This window comes from Pipistrellus hanaki (assembly GCF_964339955.1).
Source record: "Pipistrellus hanaki genome assembly, chromosome: 5".
Lineage (NCBI taxonomy): Eukaryota > Metazoa > Chordata > Mammalia > Chiroptera > Vespertilionidae > Pipistrellus > Pipistrellus hanaki.
In genome coordinates, this window is record NC_140507.1 from 76950288 (window position 1) to 76968580 (window position 18293).

The following is an 18293-nucleotide window of genomic DNA, read 5'->3' on the forward strand; positions in this document are numbered from 1 at the left end:
GCCGCGGGCTGCGACGGAGGGGGCGGGGCCAACGCGTCAGCCACGCCCCTCTCTGTGACTCCGCGTTTGGGCTCCGCGCGTTTTAAAGTGATGGTGTCCCCGCAGGATCAAATTTCAGCGTCACAGCTGGGGACTGGCTTCGCGGTTCCTGATGGGAGAGTATGAGCAGGTGCTATGTGGTAGGTGGAAGTGGGAAGTGGTCAGGAGCATGTGGGGCGCAGGACTCAAGGCCCGGGGGGCGGGGCCCGGACTAATGACCCTCCCCTCTCTCCCCAAGAATTCTCCCTGTAGGGACTTCAGGAGGAACAACCGATATGGGAGGGGGAGGGTGTTCCACTTGCAGTTGGCACTCAGAAACGGGTCCTCCCTCTCCTCCAATCCTCTCAGGGCTCCTATGACTCCCAGGTCCCAGTTTCTCAGCGTGACATTCAAGGGCATACATTGAGTTTCCCACTGCTGTGTGCTAAACACTGGCATGGATTAATCTACTTAATCACAGCAATTATGTGGTAGCGTGATATCCCATTTTTATAGTTGGGGACACCAAGGCATGGGGAGGTTCAGTAATTCTTTCAATACCACACAGCTAGGAAGGGGCAGGGCTAGGATTTGAACCCACACCATCCAGCCAGAGGGTCTCCAGTGCCTCTTGAAAAGGTACTCCAGAACATTTCAGGCAGAAGCACAACCTCTATGTGACAAGATGGGTGTGAAGATGAGTGTTGATGGTGGTGCCCCCCACTCAGTGAGGTACTCAGAAAATATGAGCTTAAAAACGGATCAAGGGCCCTGGCCTGGGTGGGCATCCCCCCCTGCACTGAAAGGTGGCGGGTTGTTCCCTGTCAGGCCACATGCCCGGGTGGCAGGGTTGAGCCCCAATAGGGGTCATGCAGGAGGCAACCTACCCATGTTTCTCTTTAACATCAGTGTTTCTCTCTCTCTCCCTTCCCCTTCCTCTGTCTCTAAAAATCCATTTAAAAGGATCAAGGGCCCCAGCCGGTATGGCTCAGTTGGTTGCACTAGAAAGTCAATGGTCCCTTCAGCACATGTGGGCTGGATCCCCGCTAGGGGTCGTGCAGGAGGCTGCTGATCCATGTTTCTCTTTCACATTGATGTTTCTCTCTCTCCCTCACCCTTCCTCTCTCTCTCAAATCAGTAAAGACATCTTTCTTAAAAAACAGATTAAGGAAGCTTTTACAGAGCAGATGCTGAGTAGGGTTTTGAAGGGTGCATAGCAGTCTTCTAGGACTGGGCAGAGGAAGGACACTGGAGGACTCAGAAAAACCTCTAGAGTGTGGCCTTTCTGTCTTTTTTTAAAATATATTTTATTGATTTTTTTTTACAGATAGGAAGAGAGAGGGATAGAGAGAAACATCGATGAGAGAGAATCATCGATCAGCTGCCTCTTGCACACCCCCTACTGGGGATGTGCCCGCAACCAAGGTACATGCCCTTGACCGGAATCAAACCCGGGACCTTTCAGTCCACAAGCAGACGCTCTACCACTGAGCCAAACCGGTTTCGGCCGGCCTTTCTGTCTTGCTTCCAGGTGGAGGCAAGACCCCCTCCACCTGGAAGTTTTCCCAGACAGCTCTGTCCCACGTGACTCCATCTGTGCCAGCCCTGACCACTCCCCCTGGAGTGAGGCAGAGCTGCCTTCTCTCTCGTTCCCAGCCCCACTTAGCCTGGGCCTGGGCCCCAATCGAATAGACATGTCTTATAATACGTACTGAATAGATAGGCGTTGCCTCTCCTGTTCACACACGATGGCTCCCAGGTATCTGGGGATCCGGGTCCAAACTTCTCTGCTCGGCTTTCAATGCTTTGCTTGAACTGCCTTGCTAATCTCCTGCTGCTTCCTCTTGGACTCTGCCTCCAACCGTCCTGAATTTATCATCACAGACCACATGGTCCCACACCTCCAAGCTTTGGCTCATGCTCTTTCTTTTTTCTTTTTTCTTTTTTTAAAGAATAGTTGATTGGTTTTTAAAAAATATTTTTAAAATCTATTTTTTATTGATTTCAGAGAGGAAGGGAGAGGGAGAGATAGAAACATCAACAATAAGAGAGAATCGTTGGTTGGCTGCCGCCTGGATGCCCCCAGCTGGGGATCTAGCCCTGGGCATGTGCCCTGACTGGGAATCTAACCAGCAGCCTTTTGGTACGTGGGACAACGCCCAACCAACTGAGCCACACTGGCTAGGGTTGCACATGCTGTTTCCTGACAGGGCCCAATGTTAAGAACTGGTTTTTTTCTTTTAGACTCTTCTGAGACCTCCCTTTCTCCTGGGGGGTCTTCTGGGTCCTTCTCACTGCCCATCCCAACCCCCGGGGCTGGGATCAACTTTCATCCTGTTCCTCCCGTAGCTGGAGGCCCTGTGTTCAGGGCTGAGGCCTCTGTGAGGTGTCAGGGAGGGCCTGGCAGTGTGGGACATGGGGGCTGGTCTCAGTGCAGCCCCCTGTCCTGTCCTTCCTACTCGAAGCGACCCTCTTCTGGCCGGCCTGCCCCGGGACTCTGACTACTCTCTGCCCTGCTACTGCTCATCTCCGTCGCCCTCCAACTTGTGTTCGTTTGATAACAACAAGTGTGACAAGTACTGGGGTTCGTTGAGGGGCTGCTCCAGAGCTGGGGAGCTGGGAGGGGCTGGCGTGCTCCGGGTCGGCCCTCAGGATGTCCTCATTCACTCCCCACGCCCCCCCAGGCCCTGCCTCAGACAACAAGAACCTGAACTATACGTTTCACTGGTCCAGGGCCCCAGATCCAGAGACCCCGGGGCCAGCTGCTTCAGAGAACACGGTGACAATTATAGACTGGAAGCCAGGGAGGGACTCGGGGCCTCAGTCGCATGGGTCTCCCCACTTCCCCAACGCGGACTCGCAGGAATGCTATAATGACCAGGAACTTGTGAAGAAGCGTTCGAGCATCACTAAGGTTACCCGCACCCGGACCCCCCTTCCTGCTGCACCACTGTCTATTGCTGCAGGGCTTGGGGGCGGGGGGGTTGGGGAGACAGGGAGGTCCTTAGCACCCAGAACACCTCCCAGGGCTCAGCCGGCCTGCAGTGAATATGCCTTACTGGATGAGGGAATGGATGGGATGGACGTGGGATGGTGTGTTTCAGTGGAATCTTTTCTGTCATTGTCTCTGGCTGTGACTGTGTGTCTGTGTCTGGTTATGTGTCTGAGATGAGTGTGCATGGGCGCCCTGGGTCTGATGCCTTGGAGTGCACGCCTGTGTCTGTGTTTATGTAGCTGTGATTGTTGTGGGATTACCCATGGTTATGCGTCTGTGCCGTTGGTGCTGCCGGCAGCCATTGTCAATGTCGTTTGCCCCTACAGAGGAGGACCCTTTTCTGAGCCCAGTCCAGAGATGGGGCTTGGCAGGTGCATGCTGTCAGGGGCAGCCCAGAGGCCCCGCACATGTAGGCTACAAGCCACATAGGTGCACTTCTGAGCATGTACAGATATGCCTGCACTCAGGGTCTGAGACACCCAGAACTCAGCAGACTCAACTCATGTGCAGACCCTGGGTTGGGGGGAGGAAGGAGGCAGCCCAGGGATGAATTTCTGCTGCCCTCATACTCCCCTATCCTAGAAACCATCGGAGACCAGCTCTTCTAAAACCAAAGGTGAGAACCCTCCCTCCTCACAAGACTGGGTGTGCAAGACCTGCTGGTTCCTGCATCCACCCTCTGTCCCAGCCTCCGTGGGATCCTGCCATTGCTGCCCACTCAGCCTGCCCCAGCATCGGCTGCCTCTTGCCCCTGACCTTGCCCTCCATCCCAGTCCCTGATCATGACCCCCTACTCCTGCCTCTACCTCAGGCTCTGTGATCCCTGCTCCTGACCTTGCCCCTGCCCCCACCCTGCCCAGCTGGGCCGACCCACACTTCTGCTCGCAGGTAAGCCCACCATGATGATTCCTGACACCCAGAAGCCCCTGCGCTGCGAACTGGAGTCACTCAAGAACCAGCTACAGGCCCAGACTAAGGTTGGCCTCCTCAGCCAGCCCTGTGCCCAGCGACCTCTGTCCCTTCCTCCCCCCCCTCCCCCCACCCCCCATCCCCCGCCCCCTGCCTCCCAGGCATGACCTCTTCCCCCACAGGCTTTTGAGTTCCTAAATCACTCAGTGACCATGTTGGAGAAAGAGAGCTGCCTGCAGCAAATCAAGATCCAGCAGCTTGAAGGTGAGGTCAAGGCCAGGCGGGAGGCTGTCAGGGTGGGCTGGGTCAGAGTGAGAGAAGTGGGCGAGCCTGGATTCAGGGTCGGGATCCAGCCAGGCTAGGGCAAACGTGGGTTCAAAGCTGCGCTTGGTGGGACTGGGGCTCAGCCCAGCTCCCACTGTTTCTGAAGAAGCCCTGAGTCCCACGGGCCGCCAGACAGAGGGAAACAAATCCGACGCGGACCAGGGACAGCAGGAGCTGTACGGGGCCCTGGCGCAAGGCCTGAAGGGGCTGCAGAAGACCCTGAAAGAGAGTGAGGAGGTGCAGAGAACCCGCACCACCCGCTGCCTGCAGCTGCTGGCCCAGGAGATCCGAGACAGGTGGGTGTGCTGAGGGGGAGGCCTGGAGGCTGTGGGAGGGAGGGAGGGAAGGCCAAGAGGGGGAAATGGGAGCGGCTTGCGTAAGGGTGATGGGGGGCCATGGAAGGCTTAGAGGACAAGAGGAACAGATGACAGGGTCGAAGGCAGGTTCAGTGTTTGTGTGGGGGGAGACTGGGAGGCCAGAAGGCAGGGAGGGGAGACGGGAAGCTGAAGGAAGGATGGGAAGGAGGTAGGATGGAGAGGTTGATGCGGGCTGAGGCTGGGAATATGGGAGGTCAGGGGTGAGGAAGATAGAGGGATGGAGGACAAGCAATGGGAAGCTGAGGGAAAGGGAGGCTGCAGGTCAGGAGGAGGTGACTGGGGAGGGAGAAGGTGGGGGGGCCAATGGTAGTCGGAGGGTGAAGGTGGGTAGGCAACTTGGGGAGGGGTGGAGCCTGGGGGAAATGGTGGTTGAACAGATGGGAACATGGGAGGTGGAGGAGGTTTGGAGAGGCAGGTGGGCAGACTGTGAGGCGGGGAGGCAGGCACTGGGCACGGCTGTGGGTCTAGACTGCACTGTCCCCTCAGCAAGAAATTCCTGTGGGAGGAGCTAGAGCTGGTTCGGGAGGAGGTGACCTTCATCTATCAGAAGCTCCGTGAGTGTCTGGAGCCCGGGGGCCGAGGGGGCGGGGGGGGGGGGGAGGTGGTGGTGTCCTCTGCTGCCGGCCTCCCTGAGCCCCCTCCCCTCACAGAGGCACAGGAGGAAGAGATCACTGAGAACCTGGTGAACATCCAGAAGATGCAGAAGAACCAGGTGAAGTGCCGTAAGGTGAGGAGAGGACAGGGGCCCCACGTGGGCTGGGGATTTGGGGATCTCTGCCGGCCTCCACCATCGGGCTGGAGCCAGAAGGCCTGGACATAGATCTCAGCTCTGCTGCTTACTGCTGTGTGACTGTGGGCGAGTTTCTTGGCCTCTCCGGGCCTCACTTTCCTCATCTGTGTCATGGATAAAACACACACATCCCTACCTGAAAGGGGTAGCTGCAGGAACTGAGGGCAGCCTGGCATGCAATAAGTGCCATGTAATGGTCACTTTGCACCGTCATTATTTTTTTTAAAATATATATTTTATTGATTTTTTTACAGAGAGGAAAGAGGAAGAGAGAGGGATAGAGAGTTAGAAACATCGATGAGAGAGAATCATTGATCAGCTGCCTCTTGCACCACCTCTACTGGGGATGTGCCCTCAACCAAGGTACATGCCCTTGACCGGAATCGAACCCGGGACCCTTCAGTCCGCAGGCCGACGCTCTTCCACTGAGCCAAACCGGCTTCGGCTTGCACAGTCATTATTACGACTGCTCTTCTCTCTCTTCCCACCCCTGTGGGAGCCCCAGGTCTTGACCAAGATGAAACAGCAGGGGTGTGAGACAACCAGCTGGCTGGAGGCAGAGGAGGTGCCATCAGGAGGCAAAGGCTCTTGGAGGAATGACCTCCAGAAGGAGCTGAGTGACATATGGTGATGCCCAGCCCCCACTCTCTGACCCCTGGCCCTCATCTGCCCTGCCCTGCTCCTAATCTGATCAAACTGTGACCCCCAGAACCTAGAAGCCACCTGAGTCCAGACCTCCCATCTCCAAGCAGGACTCCCTTCCTCCTCTGCCCCCCTAACAGCCCCATGCCCCAGCCTCAAGCAGTCCAGAGTCACCTGGGGCCCCCAGCTCCCCGTCCTCCTGCAGGTCCGCCGTGCATATGCTACAGAACTCCTTTGATGGCCTCAACTTGTCCTCGGGAATCCGCCCCAAGACTGGGAACCTTAGGGGTGAGAGGGACTGAGCCATGCTTCTGGGTGGGTGGGGTCATTCTCCAGCTTCACACATGGAGGTCATGTTCAAAGGCCATATTTAGAGGTCACATATGTTGGGCCTCATTAAAAAAAAAAAAAAAAAAAAAATATATATATATATATATATATATATATATATATATATATATATATATATTGTTTTTAGAGAGGCAAGGAGAGGAAGAGAGAGAGAGAAACATCAATGATGAGAGGGAATCATTGATCAGCTGCCTCCTGCATGCCCCCCACTGGGGATCAAGCCCAAAGCTCAACCACTGACCCACATCATTTGGACGGGTTTCTTTCTTTCTTTTTTTTAATATATATACAATATTTTAAATATTTTTTATATATAATATTTTAAATTATTTCAGAGAGGAAGGGAGAGGAACAGAGAGATAGAAACATCAGTGATGAGAGAGAATCAAAGATTGGCTGCCTCCTGCATGCCCCCTACTGGGGATCACGCCAGCAGCCCAGGAGGAACTACCCACCCTCCTGGTTCATAGGTTGATGCTCAACCACTGAGCTATACCAGCCGGGCCACATTTTTAATTTGGGGTCACATTAAGGAGTCCCTGGAGATTTCATCTAGGGGTCACTCCGGGTCACCTGGATGTTTTTTAAGGATCATTGGTGTAAAATTCAAGTATCACATTGGGTCACATTCAAGGGGCATGATTAAGGGACACTAGTCCATCCATATTCGGAGGTCTTTCAAGGGTCACATTCGGGGTTCATGCACGGAGAGCCAGAATGGGACCTGTCCCTGCAGGCTACAACGGTCACAGATGCCTGAGTCCTCCGCTTCAGTCTTGGGACTCGGACTCCGACTCGGACCAGGACCCTTCCCAGATACCCTTCCGCAAGAGCCGCTCCTTCCCATCAGGTGTGGGTCCTCCCCGGCCCCTCCCGACCAGCCCTGGAATCCCACAGCACAGAGCCTCCCAGCTCCCAGCCTGCACTCCTGCACCCTGACGGCCATCCCTGGGTCCCCTGGACCAGACCTGGCCCTTACCCATCCTGTCTCCCCACAGCTTGAGCAGCCGGGTTGCTCTCCCCGAAGACTCCTCCAGAGAGAAAATAAACTAGCCGAGACCCTCCTCCACCTGCGGACTGTTGCTCCTGCTGCTTCTTGTGCCTGAGAATGAGCCACCCCCATTTACTCACCAGGGTTGGGGAGGGCATGGAGATCCCAGGGGCTGTTTGGGATGTAGGAGCTTAGGGTCAGAGCACAGTGCGAGGGCAGATTGGTATATGACAAGTCCTGGATTGATCTGTCCAGATATGAGTGGCTAGACAGGCTGTTTCTCACTAGCCACACGTATTCCTTTCTTTTTCTTTAAAAAAATATATATTTTATTGATTTCTTTACAGAGAGAAAGGGAGATAGAGCTAGAAACATCGATGAGAGAGAATCATCGATCAGCTGCCTCTTGCACACCCCCTACTGGGGATGTGCCCGCAACCAAGGTAGATGCCCTTGGCTGGAATCCAATCCGGGACCCTTCAGTCCGCAGGCTGACGCTCTATCCACTGAGCCAAACCGGTTTCGGCTTAAAACAATTTTTAAAATATATATTTTATTGGTTTTTTTACAGAGAGGAAGGGAGAGAGATAGAGAGTTAGAAACATCAATGAAAGAGAGACATCAATCAGCTGCCTCCAGCACACCTCCCACTGGGGATGTGCCCTCAACCAAGGTACATGCCGCTGACCAGAATCGAACCCAGGACCTTTCAGGCCGCAGGCCAAAGCTCTATCCACTGAGCCAAACTGGCCAGGGCTTAAAATAATTTTTGTTGATTTCAGAGAGGAAGGGAGAAGGGAAAGAGAGATGAAAACATCAATGATAAGGGAGATCCGTTGATTGCCTGCCTCCTGCACACCCTCCCTGGGGACCGAGCCCGCAACCTGGGCATGTGCCCTTGATTTGAATCAAACCCAAGACCCTTCAATCTACAGGCCAACGCACTACCTACTGAGCCAAACCGGCTCGGGCCAGAGTCCTCCCCCTGAACCTCCATCCTTCGTTCCCCCTCAATCTATGTATTCTAACTCGCCCCGCCTGGCCCCAAAGAATGGCTGAGACTCCGCCCCCGATCATGCTAATAAGACGTCCCGAAGCCCCGCCCACTGTTTTATGCAAATAAGGTGCCCGAGGCCACGCCCCTCGCTCCTTCACGGAGCCTGCGCGGCGCAGAGCCGGGCGACAGCATCTCCATTTGTGCGTCCACCCACCCGCCCGCCAGGCCGGCGATCCGTCTGTCCGGCCGCGCTGGTGACGTCTAGGCGGAACGCGAACTCCGGTGGCGAAGCCTCAACCCGGTGAGGCGGACGGGCTTGGACCCCGTCTGGCGGGCTTCCCACCCTCGGGCTCTGCCTGGTCCGGGTTCGGATCCTGTGGGTCCGGTCCCCTGCGGGTCCAGCGTGGGAAGGGGGAGGGGAAGCGAGGAGCTAGGGGACCAGCCTGGGGAGGGGGCATGGGAGGGGACCCGGGCTTGAGAAGCCAAGAGGAAATGGCGAGGGTGGTGACTGGGATTGCATGGTTGTAATTACATGTCAGTGGGGTTGTGTAACTGTCATTTTGTGTCTGTAGAGCTGTGGTTGTGTGGCTTCTGAAGTGTGTGTGGTGTGGTGTGTGTGTGTGTGTGACTGTCTCCGGTGGCTGTCATTGTGTGCTCTCATCGTGGCCATCCCTGATGGTGTGTGTGTGGCTTTGTTGTGATGGCTGTCCCTGTGATTGTGAGTCTTTTAGTGTCTGTGTGGTTGTGGGTATATGGCTGTCATTGTGTGGCTGCTGTTGTGTGTTCCTTTTAATGGTGTGTTGGGGGGGCATGTTTGCATTCTAATGTGTAGCTGCCATCGTGCATCTTTCGTGTGTGGCTGTGGTTCTCTGTGTGAGTCTGTCATGGTTCATGTATGTATATGCCCTTGTGTGGCCATGTGGCTGTGGTCGTGGACAGCACCGTATCTCCCATGACTGTCGATGTGGATGAGAAGTGTTCATGTGTGTGGTTGTCACTGAGTTCCATGTAACTGGGGGTGTGACACTATGACCGGTTCTGTGACACCCCCTCCCCCCCGCATTGTGTACGGTGACTCTCTTTTTGATGTTGCTCTTAAGTGTGTTGGCAACCCCATCCCTGAGGGGCGAGTGCTCATGCGGGGCTGTGGGCTGGGTGGTGTGTGGAGAGCCGCCTGTTGTGTCCCTGTGACTGTGTTGGGGGAGTTGTTTGATCCGTGTGGGTGTCTGTGACAGGCTGTGCGCACATTGTGCCGTGTGCGTGTGCGGTGCGTGTGCGTGAGTATGCCGTGATGTGTGTGGTGGGCTGTGGTGGGTGTTGGGCACCTGTCTGAATGAGTGGGCCCGTCTTGTTCACCACAGGCTGGCACTCAGTACAGTGCCTGGAACGCAGCAGGCATGTGGTTTGTGTTGGTGAGACCGGCGAATGCTGAGCCGTGAGGGGTGTGGGGTGTGGGGAGGGGGGCTGGATGAAGGCTGTGGCTGAGCTGTGTCCTCTGGAGGTGCCAATGCGGTTGACTATGTCTCCGGGGGGCTGTGGCCAGATAGGCACCTGGGACCTCTTGCATCCTTCATCCCACATGTTACACTGAAGAGCAAGCCTGGTGGATGGAGCACTGGACCCAGAGTGCCTACCCTCAGCTGCCTGCGCCTCAGTTCCCACATCTGTGCAATGGGGGTGACCGTCACTGCCCTGCTGGCGGCCAGGGGCGGCTGTGAGTGCGCAGGCGTGGCAGCCACCTGCGGGAAGTCGTAGGGCTCTTTCCCAGGTGAGGCGCCCGGGAGGGTGGGTCAGGCAGGTGTGACCGTTAGCGCTTCCCTGTGGGGGCAGCGGGGAGCATGGGTGGGAGACGGCTCCCTCAGGATGCGGGGAGGTGATGGGCTGGGAGGAAGTGAGAGGCCATCAGCCAGGAACCACAGGGACCTGGGAGAAGGGCCTGGAAGGGGTGGGGGACACGGAGCATGGGGTTCCCCGTAAAGCATGTGGGAAGAGAGGACAGGGTTCCCTAAACACTGGTGGGTGTGAGAACCCTTCTACCTGGATCCTTCTCCGTAGTGGAGGGATCCCTGTTAAGTTGGAGGATTCTCTTCTAAAAGCCGGGGCGGGGGGAGGGGAGGGGTCCTGCTTAGTAAGGAGGAGAGTCCCTCCTAAAAGGTACGGGGCTAGAATCTCCTATGTAGGTTACAGGGAGGGAACACCGCTAGAGAATCCCTGGGGTTCCCCCGCCGCCAGGCTGAGCGGAGCAGGCTGTCAGAGGAAGCCGGTGTCTCCGATGGGCAGGAGCGGGCTGAGCCCTGGATACGCAGAGGCATGGCCAGAGGACTGCAGGGGCCCCGTGACCTCAGTCAGCTTCCCCCTCGGCCACACCCTGGCCACCCCGCCTCCTCCCCACCTCCACAGGCCCAGGCCTTCACCATGGCGGGAGGGAGACCTCAGCTCAAGAGGAGTTTCTCCATCATCCCCTGCTTTGTCTTCGTGGAGGTGAGGAGTCCATGCCTCCTTCACCCCGTTCCCTCAGTGGGGAGGGGGGGTACCTGTCTTTCTGTCCCCTCTCTGTGTCCCTCTTCCTGGCCAAGTCCCTAACTGTCCACCTACCTGGTTCCAGGCCTGCCTTCTCTCTCCCGATCTCCTCCTCCCTGTCCGGGGGGGGGGGGGGGGGGGGGGAGGGAGGGGCAGGGAGATGAGAATATGATTCCCTTTCTCTTGAGGAGTGTCTATGGGCTTGGACTCAGAAGTAATGCTCCCAGGGTTCCAATCCTGCTCTTCACATCCTCACTTCCGGACTCTGGGCATCTCACATACCCTCCTGAGCCTCAATTTCCTCTTCTGTCCAATGGGCATATTTAGAAGGTCAATGTATTCACTGACAGAAAAGGGTTAGTATGACGCCCTGCCCACAGGAAGAGTTAGACCTGAGGTAGCTGCTATCCCACCAGTAGGATTAATTCTTCCCCTGGTGATCTGTCCACCCAGTCTCTCTATCTCTCTGGTCAGATTTTAACCGTGTCCTCACCCTCCCTCCCAATCCCATTCCCTCTTTTCTTCTCTCTAGTCTATTGTTCTAGACCCTTCTCTTTTTTTCCCCTTGCCTTTTCTCTTTTTCTTTCTCCTCTTCCCGCTTCTCTCCCCTCCCCTCCCTCCACTTCTGTCTTCCCTCTCTTTCTTTCTGTTTCCATCTCCATCTCTTTTCTCTGTCTCTTACTTGTGTCTCCCAAACTCTGACACTTCTCTGGCCCCATTCCCCATCTCTCTCTCTCTCTCTCTCTCTCTCTCTCTCTCTCTCTCTCTCTCTCTCTCTCTCTTCATCTCCCTCTGTCTTGATCACTCTCTGTCTCTCTCCCCCTTTTCTCTCTCTGACTCTCATGTTTGTGTGTGTGTGTGTGTGTGTGTGTGTGTGTGTCCATGTCCCCAGTTCAGGCCTGACCTTCTCTTTTGCTCTCCGTCTCTCTCTCTGCTCTGGCTGGGCGGCAGTCTGTGCTGCTGGGCGTGGTGGTCCTGCTTGCTTACCGCCTGGAGTTCACGGACACCTTCCCTGTGCACACCCAGGGCTTCTTCTGCTATGACAGCACTTATGCCAAGCCCTACCCGGGGCCTGAGGCTGCCAGCCGAGCACCTCCTGCACTTATCTATGCTCTGGTCACCGCTGGGCCCACCCTCACGGTGAGACTGAGGGGGGTCGCCTTGGTAGACTGTGGGAGGCCCTCCCAGGAGGCCCTCAGTTGGGGAGTGCCGAGGGCTGGGCTCGAAGGCCAGGAAGACCCTGTTCTGGTCTCATCCACAGATCTTGCTGGGGGAGCTGGCTCGTGCCTTTTTCCCCGCACCACCCTCAGCCATCCCCGTCATCCGGGAGAGCACCATCGTGTCTGGGGCCTGCTGCCGCTTCAGCCCCCCACTGAGGAGGCTGGTCCGCTTCCTGGGTGAGTGACAGGCCCAGGGTTCAACCACCCAAAGGGATCTGGGCCAGGCTCGGCCATCATCAGGATTCCAGGGGGTGAGGGGCGGAGAATTGTTATGACGGTCAGAGGCAAAAAGGGACTTGGGCTCTGGCCAGGCATGATGGAGGTCTTAGGGACATGGACGGGGCCTAAGCCAACCACGGCAACTGCAAGAGGAGGGCCCCAAATTGCCACAGGGAAAATCTGTCAGAAAAGGGGGACACCATGGCGCCCCAGGGAGATGAGACCCCAGCTGTGCTGTAAATGTAGTCCCAGCCACAGCGGGTGGTGGTGGGGGTCGGGAGAGGGCGTAGCTCATCCATAACAGTGGTCCCGAGGCAGAGGGCTGGTGTTCAGCTCTGGCTCATTGGGGACCCGGGAGAAAAGTGGGCACCTCGGTCACAGCGAGTCCAGGGCAGATATAAAGGGGCCCCGGAATGCCGTCCGGATGCGACTGGGAGGTCCCAGGCCCAGGTCCAATGCTGATGTCAGGTCTGGTGGGGTCCCTCGGTGGTAGTCCCAGGGGGACAGAGCGCCATCATGGTGGCCAGGTGTGGTATCTCACGGGGTGAGGTATCAGGGGATTGAATGGTGGTCACGGGAACAGGAGAGAGGGCCCAGATGAGTCACAAGGAGGCTCACGGGGGGAGCCAGCGCGGCCTCGGGGCCCTAACATGCACCCCTTCCCACCCCATCCCCAGGGGTCTACTCCTTTGGCCTCTTCACCACCACCATCTTTGCCAACGCGGGGCAGGTGGTGACTGGCAATCCCACGCCGCACTTCCTGTCCGTGTGCCGCCCCAACTACACGGCCCTGGGCTGCCAGCCGCCCTCACCAGACCGGCCAGGGCCCGACCGCTTTGTCACCGACCTGGGCGCCTGCGCCGGCAGCCCCAACCTGGTGGCCGCTGCACGCCGGGCGTTCCCCTGCAAGGATGCTGCCCTCTGCGCCTACGCCGTCACCTACACCGCGGTGAGCCCCGAATGGGAGCGCCCAGCGGGGCAGGCCACCTGCGCGGGAGCCTCTGATTCTTACCCAGGAGAAGCCACGCCCTGACCCTGTTACTCCGCCCATCAGGCAGGGTCTACCCGGTGGGAGCTCCGACTCCTCCCCTTGCACCCTAGTCAGGCCCTGAATCTGCTGTGGTTGACTGCCTGCCTTTTGGTGTCTGGCCCTGCCTCCTGGCCCAGGAAGGCCACACCCAATGGAAGCTGTTGGCTCCGCCCTGAGGGATCAGGACCCTGTGCCTGGAGCCTAGCCACTTCCCCAGGATGCTATTTCACCCCCTGGAGCCCTCAGTCCCTCCCCCTTTATGGTCTTGGTCTCTGCGAGGACTTCCTGACTCTCCCTTGCTTTTCCCCGGCCGCACCCCGTGTTGCTTTGACTCCTTTTCCTGGAGTTTGGGTCAGAGATTCTCTGGTGTTTGGGGATTCCACCTCCTGGAGCTCCCGGACCGCCCCTTAGGTCCTGGTGCCGCCCTCTGCTTCTGTAGCCACGCCCCAGCCCAGCAGGGCCTTTCTCCGTCTGTGACTGGCCCCTGGGAGACCCTGCCCCTGAGGGCTCCATTGCTCTTTGGTGATCTGGCCACGCCCCAGCCCAGCAATCTCGTCTCCTGGCTCTGTTCCCTGGAGCCCCTGACCACATCCTCCAGCCCCAATGGGGTTCTGGCCATGGCCCCCAGCCCCAAACGCAGCGGCCACTTGGGTTCGGCAACGGCATTGCCTGTGTCCCCTGACTGGTCCCGTTTGGTTTCCGCAGATGTACGTGACACTGGTGTTCCGCATAAAGGGCTCCCGCCTGGTCAAACCCTCGCTCTGCCTGGCCCTGCTGTGCCCCGCCTTCCTGGTGGGTGTGGTCCGCGTGGCCGAGTACCGCAACCACTGGTCAGACGTGCTGGCCGGCTTCCTGACCGGAGTGGCCATTGCCACCTTCCTGGTGAGCCCCCCTTTGCACCCACTCTGGTGTGGGAGACCCTCCAGCAGCTCCTTGGCCCAAAAGGGAGGACTGCATGATGGTGAGGGTTATGGACTCTGTGACCTTGGACAAGATCTTTAACCTTTCCTTGCCCAGATGTTCATCTGGGAGATGGGATAGCAGGACCTGGATCAGGGTGATGTGAGCGAGGTCCTTGTTTTGAGTGCAGAATTCGAAGCGTGCTAAAACATTCAGTAATTCAGATAAGTCATATTTCAATGAAACATTTTAAAAATAAAATTAGTGCAAAAAACATCAAAAATTTTAACTTTACCAAACAGAGCCTTACTTGCCTGCTCCCGGGCCAGCCCTGTGGAGTAATTACAATAGGAAGGTGGAAAGGAACATAGTAAGCACCATAAAAAACGGTAGCTGTCTTTGAAAACCTTACCCTCAGTTTCCTTATCTGAAAAAGTGGGGATGGTATTTATTATACATAACTCGGATCTCATTAGCCTAACACGCCTCTGTCCCAGGTCAGCTGCGTCGTGCACAACTTCCAGAGCCGACCGCCCTCCGGCCGAAGGCTCTCCCCCTGGGAGAGCCTGGGCCAAGCCCCCCCGGTGGACAGCCCCCTCGAAAAGTTAAGTGTGGCCCAGGTAAGGGGGGCCGGGGACTGCTCCCGGCTGGAGAGGGTGGTGGGTGGAAGGGGGGCCAAGGATGCAGGGAGTCAGGCGACAGATCGGGGAGGGGGGTGTGACCCTCTCTCCCTGCCAAGGGGACCTGGTTGATCCTGATCATCTGGTTGTCTCTTCCATTGGGCTCTCTGCCCTATGAGCCCCTCATGCTGTGGCCCAAGGGCCTCAGGGGACCGCTAGCCCATCCCTCTGCCTCTTTGTCTCAGGAACCCGAGGCCTGCAGGCCGCATTCGACACCGGCACGGCTCACCCCATCCAGTGAGTGTCCGGGGAATGGAGGGATAAATGAGGGGACTTCCAGGTGGTGGTGACTGCCACAGAGGTCTTCCCTCCTCCCAAGCTTTCTAACCCCATGACCTCTGACCCCCAGAGCCGCAGAACTGCGCCCGCCGTGGCCACCTGATCCCAAGCTGCGCGTCCTCCAGGGCTCCAGCCATGTGTTCATCACCCCGTGTGCCCCGCCCTCGATTGAGATCTGAGCCAACGCCTCTGCCTCTGCCCCTGCCCCTGCCAGCACCAACCCCCAGCCAGGGCCCCTCACCCTCCTCTCCTGGGCCTGGGGGGCCAGGCGGGGGTGGTGGACGTAGCCGGAAGCTGTTGTTGCCCACACCCCTGCTGCGGGACCTGTACACCCTTAGTGGACTCTATCCCTCCCCCTTCCATCGGGACAACTTCAGCCCTTACCTGTTTGCTAGCCGTGACCACCTGCTGTGAGGCCCAATCACTCACCCAGAATCTGCCAGTCCTCATTTCTTCCCTGCCACACGTGTGCATGCGTGCGCCGTGTGAGTGCCAAAGGCCCCCGTCCCCAAACCAGCCAGGTCCACACATCAGAGGATGGCTGGAAGGACATTTGGGGGTCCCCCTGCCTCTCTTGCCCTCTGGGACATCCACGTGGGCATAACTGGGAGGTGGGCCCTTGCCCACTAGGATTGCCCTTTTGAGGGCCAAATCCTGACCCCATTGGCTATTGCCAGCCAGTGGGAGCCTCCAGTTATCTGAATTATAACCAAAAGGAGTTTACTCCAGCCAATGGGAGCCTCCTCCTCACTTAGAATCCTCAGGCAAGAGGGCAGCTCCAGCCAGTGTTCAGCAAATGAACAACCAACAGGAGCCCTTGTTTTCCAGAATTTCTAGGGTGGGTATGATTCCAGCCAATGGGGAACCGCCCATGTCTAAGTATGTGCAAAACTGAGGAAGGAGATGGGATCATCCTTTGTAACTGGGTTCTCTCTCTCTCCTCAGGATCAGAATCCAACCCGAGGGTGGGGGCAGGTTCCCCCATGGCAGGGTCCTTGATTCACCCCTTCCCCTCTCAGACCTTCCACTATGTGCACCCTCTCACCCAGTCCCTCCTAACCCCCTACGTATGCAGGGCTTGTCCAGTTCAAAAGTTTTGTGGTTCAGGGTGCTGTCTCCCTTTCCCTGTGCCCGGGTCACCCCAAACCCTTCTGTTATTTATTAGGGCTGTGGGAAAGGACTTTTTCCCCCCTTGGAACCCACCCGTTTTTCACACTGCCCCCATGCCCCAGCCTCATGAGGATGTGCCCATCATGGGGGCATGGGTGGAGCAGAGAGGGCTCCCCATCCAGGAGGGCAGCCAAGGGCAGTGGGCAGAGGAGACACTGACTCCCTTTCCTGCCCCTTCCTCATCTTTAATAAAGACCTGTTTGTAACAGAAGTTTGGCCACATGCCTCCCTTCCCTGAGTATTGGAGTGTGGAGGTATTTTATTGTGGGTCTAGGTGTCAGTGAGGCTGGGTGTGGGTGTATTGTTAGTGTATCTGAGGGGAATTGTGGAAAGACAGTGTGGGGCTGTGGGCCAGCAACTTGGGCTTAAATCTTGGCTCTGCACTTCTTGGCCTCAGGAAAGTTAATTAACCTCTCTGTGCCCTTGCGTCTTCGTGTGAAATGCAGATCCACAAACATACAGTGAGGGGCCTCACATGCCTGTCTTCCCCAGGCAGCTGGCCTGTTTTTTTGTTTTTTTTTCTTGTTTGGTTAGTTTTGTTTTGTTTGTTTGTTTGTTTGTTTTACCATGGCCAGGGGGTAGAAGGCACAGGAAATAAGGTGAGTGTTCTCGGGGTTCCTAATAATGAAAGGAGATGCTGACGTCAGTAGGAACCTCAAAGCCAAACCCCTGGATACATGGATGAGAGCAGGAGTTCTGATTGTGAGGTTGTGCTGAAGACCCATTGGAGACCAGAAAGTGTAGGAGGGGCAGGGAAACACACACACACACACACAAGCTCTGAAGGGCTTCAGACAGGCCATTCAGGGCATGGAGTCATCCAGGGACTAGGAAAGGGGAAGCTGCTTTCCCCTAATTCATCCATCCATCCATCATTCATTCATCAAACACTAGGGAGCACCTTCTACATGCCAAGTGCTGTGTGAGTAGGCATATTGGCTGTCGCAGTTAACAGAACAGACACAAATTTCTGCCCTCATGGAGCTCACATTCTAATACTTAAGAGACAAACAAGATACATAAGCTATACACTGAGTGGCCAGATTATTATGATCTCTGAATGCATAATTGGCCACTCAGAATATATATATATATATATATATATATATATATATATATATATATATATATGTATATACAGGCAGGCAGTTGGCCAGCCTGCCTGCTGGTCGAACTCCGGTCAAGGGGACAATTTGCATATTAGCCTTTTATTATATAGGATATACACTGAGTGGCCAGATTATTATGCATTCAGAGATCATAATAATCTGGCCACTACAATTGCAAATTTCGAAAGTATCTGAGAACCAAAAAAAATTTTTTTTCATAATTCATCTGTGGCAAAAACCTGACCTGTACTGACTTGAGGTTACTATAGCCTTCATTTACTTAACATGATGTGAATATTCTTATATTTCATTGATGATAAAGTGTTTGCTTTTGAGATGTCATCCCAGACTCCACCAGGGGTGTTATGCAGCACGTAGTATTTACACCAGCGTTATTTTCGAAAATGTAAAAAATTCTGATTTCCAAACTCTAGGACCACAGACTTAGGGCAGGGATTGGGACCTCTGATATGTTAGGTATTGGTAAGTGATCAGGAGAAAACTGAAACTAGAGAAGACAATAGGACAACTGTAGGATAGAGACACAGTTTGCAACTTAAAGTGGGTGGTCAGGGAACTTCTTTCTGAGGGGATGATACCGGAGATGAGGTGTGCAGGAGAGGAGGGAGGGGTCCATTAGCATGCCAGGGCTGGTGGGAGAAGCATTCCAGGCGGAGGGAAGATCCCTGCGGTTGGAGTGTGCCTGCTGTGTTCAGGGAACAGTGTGGGGACCTATGTGGCTGGAGCGGAGTGAGTGAGGGGGAGGGGGAGG

The 18293-nt window shown here is 56.0% G+C and overlaps 2 protein-coding genes across 13 annotated transcripts; both read left to right on the top strand.

Annotated features, from left to right (window-relative positions):
* Positions 1-36: 36 nt before the first annotated feature.
* On the top strand, positions 37-7475 carry CCDC159 (coiled-coil domain containing 159). Of its 9 annotated transcripts, none has more exons than XM_084885784.1 (13): positions 55-179; positions 2484-2602; positions 2703-2797; positions 3596-3629; positions 3902-3990; positions 4105-4186; positions 4353-4542; positions 5110-5177; positions 5274-5350; positions 5919-6040; positions 6261-6343; positions 7143-7256; positions 7405-7475. In XM_084885784.1, exons 1-13 carry the CDS (start codon positions 175-177, stop codon positions 7407-7409), a joined length of 1083 nt encoding a protein of 360 aa, XP_084741910.1. In that variant the 5' UTR covers positions 55-174; the 3' UTR covers positions 7410-7475. The 9 variants fall into 9 exon arrangements, with proteins under 9 accessions (XP_084741907.1, XP_084741911.1, XP_084741908.1 ...); XM_084885780.1 differs by having other exon boundaries at positions 69-179; positions 2703-2932; XM_084885778.1 differs by having other exon boundaries at positions 69-179; positions 2703-2932; positions 5274-5349; positions 5906-6040.
* Positions 7476-8545: 1070 nt separating this feature from the next.
* Positions 8546-16623, top strand: PLPPR2 (phospholipid phosphatase related 2). 4 transcript variants are annotated; one of them, XM_084885776.1, is made up of 10 exons: positions 8546-8695; positions 9988-10162; positions 10795-10875; positions 11866-12054; positions 12176-12311; positions 13031-13302; positions 14089-14265; positions 14781-14887; positions 15149-15200; positions 15313-16623. In XM_084885776.1, the coding sequence occupies exons 3-10, from the start codon at positions 10810-10812 to the stop codon at positions 15343-15345; spliced, it is 1032 nt and encodes a 343-aa protein (XP_084741902.1). In that variant the 5' UTR covers positions 8546-8695; positions 9988-10162; positions 10795-10809; the 3' UTR covers positions 15346-16623. The 4 variants fall into 4 exon arrangements, with proteins under 4 accessions (XP_084741902.1, XP_084741900.1, XP_084741901.1 ...); XM_084885774.1 differs by having other exon boundaries at positions 8550-8695; positions 14781-14903; XM_084885775.1 differs by lacking the exon at positions 8546-8695 and having other exon boundaries at positions 10023-10162; positions 11941-12054; positions 14781-14903; positions 15313-15792.
* Positions 16624-18293: the final 1670 nt, after the last annotated feature.